At 38.4% G+C, this 12356-nt stretch overlaps 2 protein-coding genes across 6 annotated transcripts in view; one reads left to right on the top strand and one right to left on the bottom strand.

Moving 5' to 3' along the window:
- Positions 1–483: 483 nt before the first annotated feature.
- LOC122077274 (zinc finger CCCH domain-containing protein 18) lies at positions 484–7862 on the bottom strand. 2 transcript variants are annotated; one of them, XM_042643163.1, is made up of 4 exons: positions 7677–7862; positions 6740–7048; positions 2349–2409; positions 484–1693 (listed from the first exon to the last, which is right to left on the bottom strand). In XM_042643163.1, exons 1-4 carry the CDS (start codon positions 7800–7802, stop codon positions 699–701), a joined length of 1491 nt encoding a protein of 496 aa, XP_042499097.1. In that variant the 5' UTR covers positions 7803–7862; the 3' UTR covers positions 484–698. The 2 variants fall into 2 exon arrangements, with proteins under 2 accessions (XP_042499097.1, XP_042499098.1); XM_042643164.1 differs by having other exon boundaries at positions 6740–7019; positions 7677–7836.
- Positions 7863–11460: 3598 nt separating this feature from the next.
- Positions 11461–12356, top strand: part of LOC122075894 — a 3600-nt gene continuing 2704 nt past the window's right edge. For 2 of the 4 annotated variants that reach the window (XM_042641109.1, XM_042641110.1), the window contains exon 1: positions 11461–11656. The gene's annotated coding sequence lies outside the window, so the exon portion shown is untranslated. Of the gene's footprint in view, positions 11657–11839; positions 12034–12356 lie in introns of those variants that run through there. The other 2 variants (XM_042641108.1, XM_042641111.1) reach the window with 2 other exon arrangements.

Below are 12356 nucleotides of genomic sequence, written 5' to 3'. Positions count from 1 at the left end.
GAACCATTTGGAAATTTAAAACCACTAAGAAATGATTTTGACAAATGGGCAGGCCTCAACCCAACACATTTACTAGTTGGTGCAAGCTGGGTCGATCTCTAACGATCATGCCCGATCGATCTAACCGATGTGAGCTTGGGATTGACACCCTATCCTGAACCATTGGCCACCGTTAAGCTTAAGTACCTCGTTGTACAAGGAGGCTATGGGGGTGGTATTTGCGTAGAAGAAGATGAAGGGGGTGTCGGCCCCACTTATTTTTTTACTATTAAAAAAAATAAAATAATGATAACCATAACAAACTGTGACAAGAGGTAATCGGTTTTGTGAAGAACACATATGGCGGCCTTCCACCGTACCTGGAGAGTGGAAACCCTACTTGTACAAGGAGGTGACCCAGACTCAAGTTCTAGCTGTGGGTCTTTTCTCAATAGAGTTGTGGTTACTCGTAAAGCAAACTGGAAGTAAAACATCAGAGACCTCTTTTGTAGCATAAACTTAGCTTAATACATAGAAGTGAAATCCACTATTAGTTCTGTATACATCACTGCAAAGTGCAATTGTACACCAAATAGTGAAATTCTGTTGAGAACAGATAAGGAAAGAAAAAAAAAAAAAAAAAAACACTACATGAACTATGCAATCCGAAGAACAAAAAAATGTATAACTTGATGCAGGGAGAGTGAGTAGTTACTAGCTCAAAATTTCATCCATCTCTTTTCTTTCTCCTTGCTGACAACCGCCTTTAATGCAGTTGCTTGATTTGCCTCAGCATTAGCCAAAGCATTGCGGGTCACATTCAATTTTCTCAAAGCAGCTTCATAGACCACCTTCTCTTTCTGGTTTCGTTTCACCATTTCTTCCAGCTTCTCAACCCGGAACTTCAACTCTTTCACTTCATCGTCATAAGCTACCAAAGACCGTCTGTCTTCTTTCTTTGCCTCCCCTACACCTTTAGTTTGCTGTTTCTTGGCTGACTCGCTCTGCGCTCCACTTTGTATGCTGAGCTGGTTATTGATGAAACTAAAGACATCTGGCTCCAATGCTACCTCATCTCTTGCTGCCCGTGCAGCTGCAGCATACTTCTTATCACGTTTCCTTTTCCCACCTCTGCTGCGTTTTTTCCCCTGAATTTCTTTATTGTCTTCGTTTGCACTTGTGGAAGACTTCAAAGCATATTCAAGAGACTGCTTAGGCGGAAGGACTTTCACAGAAATTGGGTCAACCCTACCCTGACCAGAGACGCCTAAACCCATCCCATCACGGTAACCCATGTTGGCCATCATTTTGGAAGCTATGCCCCGGGTATGATGTTCCCACGTTGCAAACACGGCTGTGTCAGTTTGGATGCCACGCTGATGTGCAGTTGCTTCCAAAAACCCTAGACCTTGAGGGCTCTCCTCTTCATAGTCACTGGAATCAGATTGTTCTGCACCTGAATCATCTTCATCCTCTTCACTCATTTGAGCATATTCAGACAACGAAAGTGCATCACACCTACACATCACAGAGCTTCCATCATCCCGAAATACAACCTGACCCATTCCAAGTTTGTCATCCCATGACTCAAGCTCAGCTTCCCTCCAGATCCCAGCCTTGTCTTCTGAGACTGCCCAGACGCTGGATCCTACTAATGACTCTTGCCATGTTGTCGGGATATACCTTTTGAGGGAAGATAGGGAAACATCGACTCCTGGAAAATGAGTCATTGTGAAAGCTAACAGATGAGCACCAGAGAAAATCAACCAATTAAAAACATAATATATAGTGTGGGTGATGCCTTCTAAGTTCTAAGCATCATATCTCAATGATGAATGACCTCCATAGGCTTATTACATTGGGAGGGAAAGAGAGGGGGGGGGGGGGGGAACCATATTGTTGGCAATTGGCATATATCGGCCAGTGGAACAGAGTACTCTGAATAATCAGCAAAGGATAATGTTGGAAAGCAAACCATAAGAGCATCATGGAAGAAGAAATACACCATTGGCAATGCCAAAAAATGAATGTTAAAGCCTATTAGCGAAAAAATCCTCCCCTTTTTTCTTTGTTTTTTTTTGGTTGGGAAAAGGGGGGGGGGATGGAAGAGCAATATTCTTGGTGTATATATATATATATATATATATATATATAGATATATATGCACCATTAGAATAAAGTAGAGCCATAACAACTATGTACTCTGAAGGATTTGATAAGGCCTCATGATACAAGTTGGAAAAAGGATCCAAGGAAACGAGAATCACAATAAAGCATCGCGGTAGAAGGAATGGGTCACTGGAAAAAAAATATAAATACAATAGGAGAGCTCATGTATTAAGCTCCGACTGGAGACAATGGCAACATACCATGCGATAAGCGGCAGTTGGTACCAAATCGACACCGCTGCTGTAGGAAGAACTTGCACATCTGCACTTTGGGTCCGGTTACTTGAGTTAGTTGATATGACCAAGAATAGAGGTTTCTAATTTTTGACAGCAGACTTTCACTAATAGAAAACTGCATGTAAATCTGCTTAGCCATGCCAAGCAGACTATGCAACTTCAAATGGCGCATATGTTAAGAAAGCACATCCAGTTCAACAAATGCATCACTTAACCAAAAAAATTCTTCAACCATTAGCCCCTTCCAGTATCCTTCTTCCCTCTCCACCCCTTTACTTGATAAGTAGCTACAACTGGGACCACCGATTAGATGCCAACAAAGAATTGGAACATTCAAATAGCATATTGCTTCGTAATCCAGTTTGAGTAAAACAAAAAAAAAGCAAAAAGAAAAGGCAGCCGATTCAGACTCTTTGCTTTGTCCTGAAAGAAAAAAGAAACATCTGTACATGTCTGGACATTTTTATTAGTGCAATGAAAACCAAGGTCATGTTTATTGGATCTGATTCTAGATTTGGAGTCAAAATCAGAATCAAGTGATTAAGCATCAAGTTGGGATGGATCCTAGCAACCTGATTCTGAAATCTAACATGAGAATCACTCGGATATGGGAATTGAGCATTTTCGAATTCTTCAATGATTCCAAAAATATGAGACCTTGTGAGGATTTCCACAGGTAAGCGGAAATAGAATCTAAGAAGGACAAACGGAATCCCATGCAACATGAATCAAATGACCAAAATAAGAATGAACACAAAATCTGAGTCGAGCCTTATAAATCATACACAAGAATCAAAAGAGGTGAGTGGAAATTCATACCATGCAAGATATACTGACCTTTAGTGATGCAGCACTGAAGGTCTACACCAGGAGGCACAAGAAGGTCGACCCAAGTGGCTGACTGGGTAGACCATATCTGGTCCAAGACAGCCCACGGTTTGGGGCTGCTGATGGGGTTAATAGCTAGTTAGTTAGTTAGTCTTGAATTAGTTTCTATTTTTCTGTCCTAAATTAGTTTCTAATTTCAAGTCAATGTTAGTTTCTAATTTCTTAGATTACAATTCTCCAGTTTTAGTAACTACATGTTGGTAGTTTATTTAGTCAATATTTAGAAACTTGGGTTTCTATTCTTGTAACCCTATACCCCATCATTATAAATAAAGAAGGGCATCATACTAAGGCCCACGATTTTGAATTTAATGAAAGTTTCAAGCTGCTACTGCCGCCGCTAGCCTCTGCTGGGGTTTTCCTTGTGTTTGATCAAGGTCTAGGGATTGGTGTTTGATCCAATCGACACTCTGCAGCGAGAAGTCCGAGTGGATCTTCATAATTTTTTTGGATTTCTTATTGTTCTACATCATTCAGCCAGTCAGGTATGTGCTCTAAACATTCTGCAGAATTTCTGGGTTGAATTTTCTGCTCTGTTCTCTGTCAGACTAGCTGTTCTTGAAGATCTGACCATCCGATGGCCACCAAATTTTGGTCGAAGGTTATTCCCTTCCTGAAGGAGGTTCGATCCAAATTTTATGCCCATCAGACCAGGGGATTGTCTGGTCTGGTTATTTCCCTGATTCTGGCCTATTGTATTTCTGCACAGAATTGAGTTCTGGTTTGGTGGTTCTGTTGCTGTGGTATTACTGCTACCTATGGCCTATTTAATATCCTAGTTTCTGCTACTGTTTAGTCCTACAACTGGTGATAACTGATTTCTGCAATTCTAAGTTCTGAGTTCACTGTGATGTTGTTCTGTGGAATCGATTCTAGTTGGTTGATGCCCTTGTTCCTAAATGGACTGAATCTCCTAACAGTAATTTGAGATTATCATATGCTATTTAGTAATCTTCTGTTGAAGTTTTCCTGAAGCTGTTGGGATCGATTGCAAGGTTCTAGAACCTGCTGTCCAGATTTGTTAGTATACTGCTGTTGGTTTACTTGGTGGATTTTGTTGTTCTTTGGTTTATAAGTTCCTTTAGTTTTGGGGCTGGTTTGGTTGTCAAATCCCCTCTTACATTATTCAGCCAGCCTGGGCCAGTAGGGACAATCGTACACAGGTACAGGAGAAAGCAAATTATGTGATAGAAGTAATGTTGCAGCCTCACAAATTCAACAAAGACTTGGTACATCAGGGCAAAGCTATGAAGTAGAAGGTAATCTTACTTTACAAGAGTTGGAACTTGTGTTTAATGTAATCGGCAAGCAGAACCACAACAAACAACTCAGTGCAGTGAGTAGAAGTGGCAAGTCCTAGGGACAAAATACAACAGAGTTAACAAAAAAGAACTCCAGGACTCATGGCGAGGCATCTCCTACTCAAGAAAGGTTCAGACGGTAAGTTCCATGCAGGGTCATAGCCACATGCCAACGGAAGGTGGAAGCCAGTTGGTACAACGCCAGGTTCGGAAACCCTCAAATTGGATTGTTATAGGCCCACAAGAATAATAGATAACTCGAATTAAAAGTTCAATGGAAAATCTGTAAATTCGAAGCAAGACAGGTCCTTAAAAGCAAGTAAACAGGATGTGGGACCAATCTAGAATTAATCCTAAAAGAAAAGGGTAATTCTGGAAGTTGATATAATGAGTGTATGAAACCGAAACTGAAACATAACATAAAAGAAAGGATATTTAAATAATAAAGGCATGGAACATAACAAATTGAACTTTAAAGAGGAATGAATTTAGTATAATTAATAAGAATTCAGGCATTACTAATAAAGAAGAACTGATCTTCTTCCTATTTACGTTAAAAAAAAGCCAGCAGTAAACAGTATCAAGAGAATGAGCCATAAGTCACTCAAACATTCCTCATCTGGTGTGGAACTTGAGAGGAAGAATCACCTAGGCCTTTTAACAAGGTCCAGGGCAGAAAACTATATTTAAAGCAAGGTTTAGATGGGTCAAGGGCCAGTTGCAGGAAAAAAACCAGATGAGGAGAACAGAGGATTAAAAGAAGAAGTAGATGAAGGATATTATCAGCCAAGCCAGAACTCACCAACCACGTATGCTTAACAGCAGTTTAAAAACTCAGAAATCACATTCATCCTGATCTATCTTGAGTTGATTACATGTTTGAATTTAAAGAGAATGATAAAAGACTCCTATCTGGACTCTAAAACTGAAACAAACTCTTAACTCAAGTTCTAAAACTGACTTTGAAATCACTACTACAAACGCAACAACAACAACAACAACTTGAGTTGATTACATGTTTGAATTTAAAGAGAATGATAAAAGACTCCTATCTGGACTCTAAAACTGAAACAAACTCTTAACTCAAGTTCTAAAACTGACTTTGAAATCACTAGTACAAACATTATCTTAAAAAAATAAAAAAATAAAAAATAAAAAAATAAATAAAAAAAAACAACAATAACAACAATAATAATAATAATAAGGGCAGCAGAACCCTGCCAGTCTGGTGTAGGAACACCGAGACACAGCTGGGTGTGAAAATACCCAGCTGTGTCTACGCCAGACTGGCAGGATTCATTTTCCCTAATATAAATAAATAAAAACCTCCTCTTTTCTCCTAGTGGTGTGTAACTACATCACCAGTTGAATCAAGAACAAGAAGACAGGAATAGGCACTATAAAAGAAAAAAAAAAACAAGTCAGATGAGAAGCACCGGCAAGAGACATATAGAAAGAGATACCCTTCCTCCTCCATATACATCTTTCAGTAATACCTCGGAAGGCCAGGATGCAAATGGAAATGGGACCAATGTCACCAAACCATAGCCACAAGACACAGTAAATGAGTAAGCCATTACCATCCCTCTGGCTACCAGGCTCAGCAAGAAGACATATAGAAAGAGATACTCCTCCATTGCACCTCTTGCTCACCTTCTTGTGGATACACATCAAAAGAGATGTCATGATGGGGTTCAGTTTTTATCTGATCTTGTGAGGAAAGTAGGAAACTAATTACCTATGTGGCTCACTAACAACACAAGGAAAAAGGATCCAAAAGGAAAGTTGCCACGAATCTAAGTACACAATTGTGCAATTGCTATTTCATGTGAAGAATGAAAAATTCACAGAAAATTATTCAAATGGATACATACCAGGTTCCTGGTCCCTTTAACCCTCTAAACGATGATGCCACGAAAGTTCAAGAATGAACTAACAAGATGTATCGAGCATGATTGGTGTTTGTCACAACATAAAAATATTATTATAATAGCATTCAAAGGAAGAAAGTTCACAGTTGTTATGCCAGCCAAGATTGTAACAGTGTATATATAAGAATTTCAATGTGCAGACTAATAAGGGGTTAATGAGAAGCAAATATTTACAGTCATAACAATTCAAATTCAAAGAAAAAAGAGAGAGGGGAGAGTGGAATACTGTACGCACCAACATGCTTTCAGATGTGGGTGTAAGAAAAGAAATCCTCGCCAAATTAGAGCCTTCTAACCCCACTATGAGGCCATTATACCAGCGACCATCAAAGTGACGGAATCTACATTTTGAGCCAATACTGTAACTGTTTCCTTCCAATGGTTCTGCCTCTACATTTGTTGGATCAAGGGGCTCCACCTCAACATCTTCAGTAGTCGCTTCAGATCCTTGTATTGAGTCAATCTCTTGCAATAACCGTGAACGTTTCAGGTTTAGAAGACCTTCTTCCGCATCCCTGATTGCCATAACAAGCTCCTCATGAACCTTTTAACAATAAACTTGTCAACATTTTCTAGAGGAAATCATATGAGACCAAATAAAGAGTACTTTCTATCATACCCAAATTAAAACCATAAGTATCAAAACATCATCAACAATGGAACACACAAATAAGACAAATGAGACCAATCAAGCTCTTCACTGAACTCTCTATTTTTTTCTTCAGAAAAAAGAGGGGTTATACAGTTGTCCCAACTTATCCGTTGTAAATGGTCTCAGAGAAAACTCTAGCTCTCTAGCTCATTCATTACATGAATTCATCCCAGTAGGTGACTAAAACCTTTGCCAAGTTACTACTATTCCCGAAGATAAAACTTGGACATCCAAACTACCAATTCACGTTTTTCTGAGCTTCTGGGAATGAGTAATCCAACACAAATACTACGATTCAATCAAGCATGAACGCTGTAACCCACATAATATAATTACATGAAGCGAAACAGCAGTAGCTTCGTATGTCAATGAAGATTTCAGCTTCAAACTATAAAAATAACGATTTTTTTATAGAACAAATAACGCGGAAATAGACTTCCAGGGTTCATCAGAAAGATACAAAAATGAGGTAACTCAAGATGAAAACCCTAGGCTAGTGATGAAGTTTCAGACGACCTACCGCAAGAAGCTCTGCATTCGATGGATCTGATATTAGGGCATCATTTATAGCCGTCAGTGACTCCCTCTGTTCTTCTAATTGAAGCTCCAGCTGCTGCTCCAGTGCTCTTTCTTCTTCGTCCGCCATTAGAAGGATTCGTAGGAAGTGTTAGCACAGGAATTGGAATGAAGAGGAAAATAGCAGAAGACGCTTGTTTGGAAAAGTAATCGAGAAACCGTCCCGAAGAGGCGAAGGCTCTCTGCTGTGGGCCCAGGTTTGCATCTCATCTGGGCCTTGGCCCATGAGCCCATCACCATTTTTTTTAAGCCCATCACCCTTTCAAAACATGAAAATCTAAATTCAGGGCGCATATAGATTTGAGCACCCTCCCTTGCCAATTGAGTTTTCATTTCATTCAATTATTTTCCATAAATTCTCTTAAGATATTCTCTCTTATCAAAAAGTGGATTCTAACCCCAAGGGGTTAGCACAGGCTTGGAGGGGACATGAGACTCTGCCTCAGGAAGTGAGGTCTCGTGATCAAAACTTCGCCGCTGCATAATTCCGGGGCCACCCGCCTGAGGTTCACTAGGACCTAGAAGCTCCCAGTTTGTACGTGGCGCGGGCGTCATGTATGAGCCCGGGGGGATTTAGTAGGCCTAAAGTCGGATACCCCTCTAGTTTCCAAAAAAAAAATGTGAATTATATATTAAGTATTTCATCCATTTATAGATATGTATTATGAATATGACCAAACGATATATAGCGAGTATATACATCAAACATTCACACATCAAGACACAAAGTGTCTTTGCAACTGTAGGGACCTCTCAAATCTAGTGACAAAAACAACTATTAGAGAATCTTGTTGCTTAAACAATTGATGGTGATCCATATAAGACTTTCGTAATTATCAAAATTTGAATATGAATACAATATGAATACTCACACCTATTTTCTTAAATCAGAATTTGAGAAATATATAATGTGACAACCCTAATTGAAGAGTATGCTCAATATTGTCCCTAATCGTAGACACTTTAAGGTATGACCTCTAAGAATAACATATCACACATAAAATGATAATGCAGAATAACAAACTTAATTGGGAATTGATGGACACGTATATCCAATAAAAATTGTCAAACCCAATCTCTCATATTCCCATTAAAAACATGTTTTTACTTTTAACATTGAACCAAGTTTTTTAACTCAATCCCATTGTGAAAGGGAGTCCATTACCATGAGACTTTAGATATAGGCACAGGAGTGTATTGCAATAGTACTTCGAGGGAAAATACTAAAAGCTTGATGTGGTGAACTTTCCTCCATGGTGAAGGAAAACTTTCTCCTTTATTTTTTTTTTAACTTTACTTTTAACACAAAAAAATTATTAATTCTTAGTTATTTTTCCAACCTAATTTGAATATGTTGCAAAATTCAATTGCACTCGAACTTAAAACATGGTTGATTGAGATGGTATCCCAAGATGGCTCAAAATGGATGGGTAGTTAATGAAAGGATTCTATTTTCATTTTTCAATGGAAAGGGATACCCTACGTACCTTAATTGTCATTAGGGTATTCCATACCTTTTAAGAGCCTCCGACCAATTTTATCATGGTTCATAAAAAGCAACTCTGGGGTGTAACCAATATTAGTAATCTTGAAGACGACCTGTCTTCACTTGTCCCATAAGGCACTCCCTTCTCCCCTCCCCACTCCCCTCTATTGTAGTTGTAGATTTGTAGTTAAATATTTAGATACTCATAAAAAAATAATGTACATATATCTAGAAGATGGCCTTCCACGGTGTAATAGATAGAAGTGATGGATATTTTTTTTTTAATAAAAGTGGTGGAATGGGTGGATATTATTTCAAAAGTAGATTGATAATTCCTATTAAAACATACGGTAAGAGAATATTCTTTGGTCACACGACCCTTGAACCATACATGAAAGAGGCGAAATGATGTTTCCACCCTTGTTGATGTTCAAGTGTCCCTTTCATTGCACCCTTGTGCTGCCAACAACCATGGAACATTATTTTCCCTTAAAAACATATCAAGATTGGTTAGTTAAGGTCAGCTAATTATTCCATGACTGATTTTTAGGGTTCATTGGGTAAGAGACTAATTGAATCCAAGTAGAATACTAATGCCTCACTTAATTCTATTAAAAAAATAAAAATTCCCCAAACACACAATGCATGCCCCTAGAAGGGGTAGGATAATCATTTCGCATCCCTCTGCGTGTGTGGCATAGGAGGAGCGAAGGAGCTCTCATATAGAAAACTTTGTCCAAGGGAAAAAAACAAATCCATTTAATATGATCATACTTACTTTAAATAATGAACATATAGATCGTCGGTTCGTCTTACATGGGATTCTCATGTGTGGGTGGGTATCTTAAAATAATAATTAAAAAAAAAAAAAAAGGGTATCTTAGAAGGGTGAGAATAAAGCTTTAGACAGCCCCATAAAAAATAAGAATAAACCTTTGGAATTAAAAAAAAATATATATATATATATATATAAATCATATTTACACATTGTCTCTCTTCATAAATACAAATTTTTACATCATATGATAAAAATCATAAATACACAATATGTATCTCTCTCGTTAAATACACTTTTTTTTTTCCTTTTCTTGACTTTCAAACACAACCTTAATCTCTAAAGCACAACCAAAGTGACAAAACCCATCTCAAATTCGAGACAAATTCTCCTAAATTTTTATTTTTTGATAAATCAAAATCCTCACAGGTTACATCTTGAGCACCTAACTCATCTATTAACATACTGATATACATTTGTATGTGTCCAAGGGGTTGATAGTTTAGTGGAATGAAGTTGTTACCCCATCATCGCTCAGGTTGGTTGATTGTGAATTCGAGTTGGAAACTCATCTGTGGGTTGCCCAGATGGTTCAGGCGAATTGGGAATTGTGTGGATAGGTGCACGATCCCAGGTTCGAGTGGAGATCATAGCGGTGGGTTGTTGCGCTAGTCTCCTCAATGATTAGTTGAGGTGCGCTTAAGCTAGCCCGAACACCTTGGTTAACAGGAAAAAAAAAAAAAAATTCAAGTGGGAACATCCATTATTACTTGAGTTTTGTCATGCCGACTAGGGGTGTCAATCGATCAGGCAGGGTCAGTCTTGGTCGGGTCTTGTGGTCCTATGTCCTTGAACCATGTCCTACCTATTTAAGGAATGAGTCGGTCTCGGTCGTTGTCGTGTTGAGATTGATCAAGTTTCGGGTTTCTCCTAATTGGGCTAATCGGGCTATAATCGGACCTTAAATGGGGTAATATACCAATAAAACTTTAAATGGGCTTTAATCGGTCTCTACTTTTCTTATATTTTAAGATACTTTAATTTATTTTGTTAAATCATCAACAATTTTGAAAATATGTTACACTTAATTACACTCAATAATTGATAAAAATATCAATATATATCTTATTCTATCCAAAAAAAATAAAAAATACCTATACAAACGGTCGGGCTAAACTTGTCGGTCCAAGTCGGGCTTGTAAACAGGCCGGGTCGGGCCAGTCAGGAGGCACATCGGGCTTACCCCTTGCACTGGGTACTACCTATTTATAAAGACCCGACACGTTTATTAATCGAGCCGGTCTAAGTCGGGCAATAAACGTGTCGAATTCGATCGGGCCTACCAGTGCGGGCTTGGAATTGACGCCTCTACGTGAGCTATGATCATTAACCTGGAACGCCCTTTTTTAATTACGAAAAAAGAAAAAAGATATATTTAAGGTGATTCGTACATTTAAGGTCTTTTATTAATGTCCGGATTTCCATGTCTAATACATTAAACAGAGACGCAGGTAACGTTTTACAGAAAGAAAGGTAGAGAGAAAAGATCACAATCAAAACACCAAACGATTGCTCACTCTATACCTCTGTCTCCCATTGTTGTTGTCGGGACAACCTCTGTTCACAGCTTCGTCGTCTCCTTCTTCTTCTTCTTCTTGGACTAGTAAGTTCCATTTCTTCTCCTTTTCCTTTTTTTTCTTTTGATTCAAGGTTTGCAATGGATCTGAGCTGTTAAATTTTCTCCAACTTTTTTCTTTTCTCCTTTCAGTTTTTTCTGGAAAATTGATGGTTGGGTGTCTTGATTTTGAACACACACCCCTCAACCCCCCCCCCCCCCCAAAAAAAATCTTCAATGTCGTGGCGTGGCCTCTGCAGGAAATTTACCTGTTTTTTTTTTTCTTTGTCTGATGATTTGAAAGATGGGTTTCCATTTGGAATGATTTGAGATTGATTCATTGTTGAATTGAGTGTGTTCTGAGGTACCGTGTGCGTACCCGAATCAATTGGGAGTATATATTTGACATCCCATTCTGAGCTTGGGTAAGAATAGGAATTTTGAAGTTCTTTTATTTATCTTTGGTGGATTTTGATTGAACTGGCTTTTTTGGATCTGAAAACCATCTCTTTTTTGGAGTCATTAGTATAATATTCATAAAGCATCTATTGCAAATGAACGGAATTGTGTTACTGGAGAGATTTATCCCCATAATCATCCAAAAACGAGAATAAAGGGCCATATTTATGCTTTATCTGGACATTATTTTTGCGGCATTATGATAAATATTAATACAAATTATTAGTTGAGCCATATTAGATGTGCAGTCGTTGGAAAGAGAGGTGGTGAAAAAAATATTTAAGCTTCA

This window comes from Macadamia integrifolia, chromosome 4, assembly GCF_013358625.1.
Source record: "Macadamia integrifolia cultivar HAES 741 chromosome 4, SCU_Mint_v3, whole genome shotgun sequence".
NCBI classification, from domain to species: Eukaryota; Viridiplantae; Streptophyta; class Magnoliopsida; order Proteales; family Proteaceae; genus Macadamia; species Macadamia integrifolia.
This window is presented reverse-complemented; position numbering and strand designations above follow the sequence as displayed.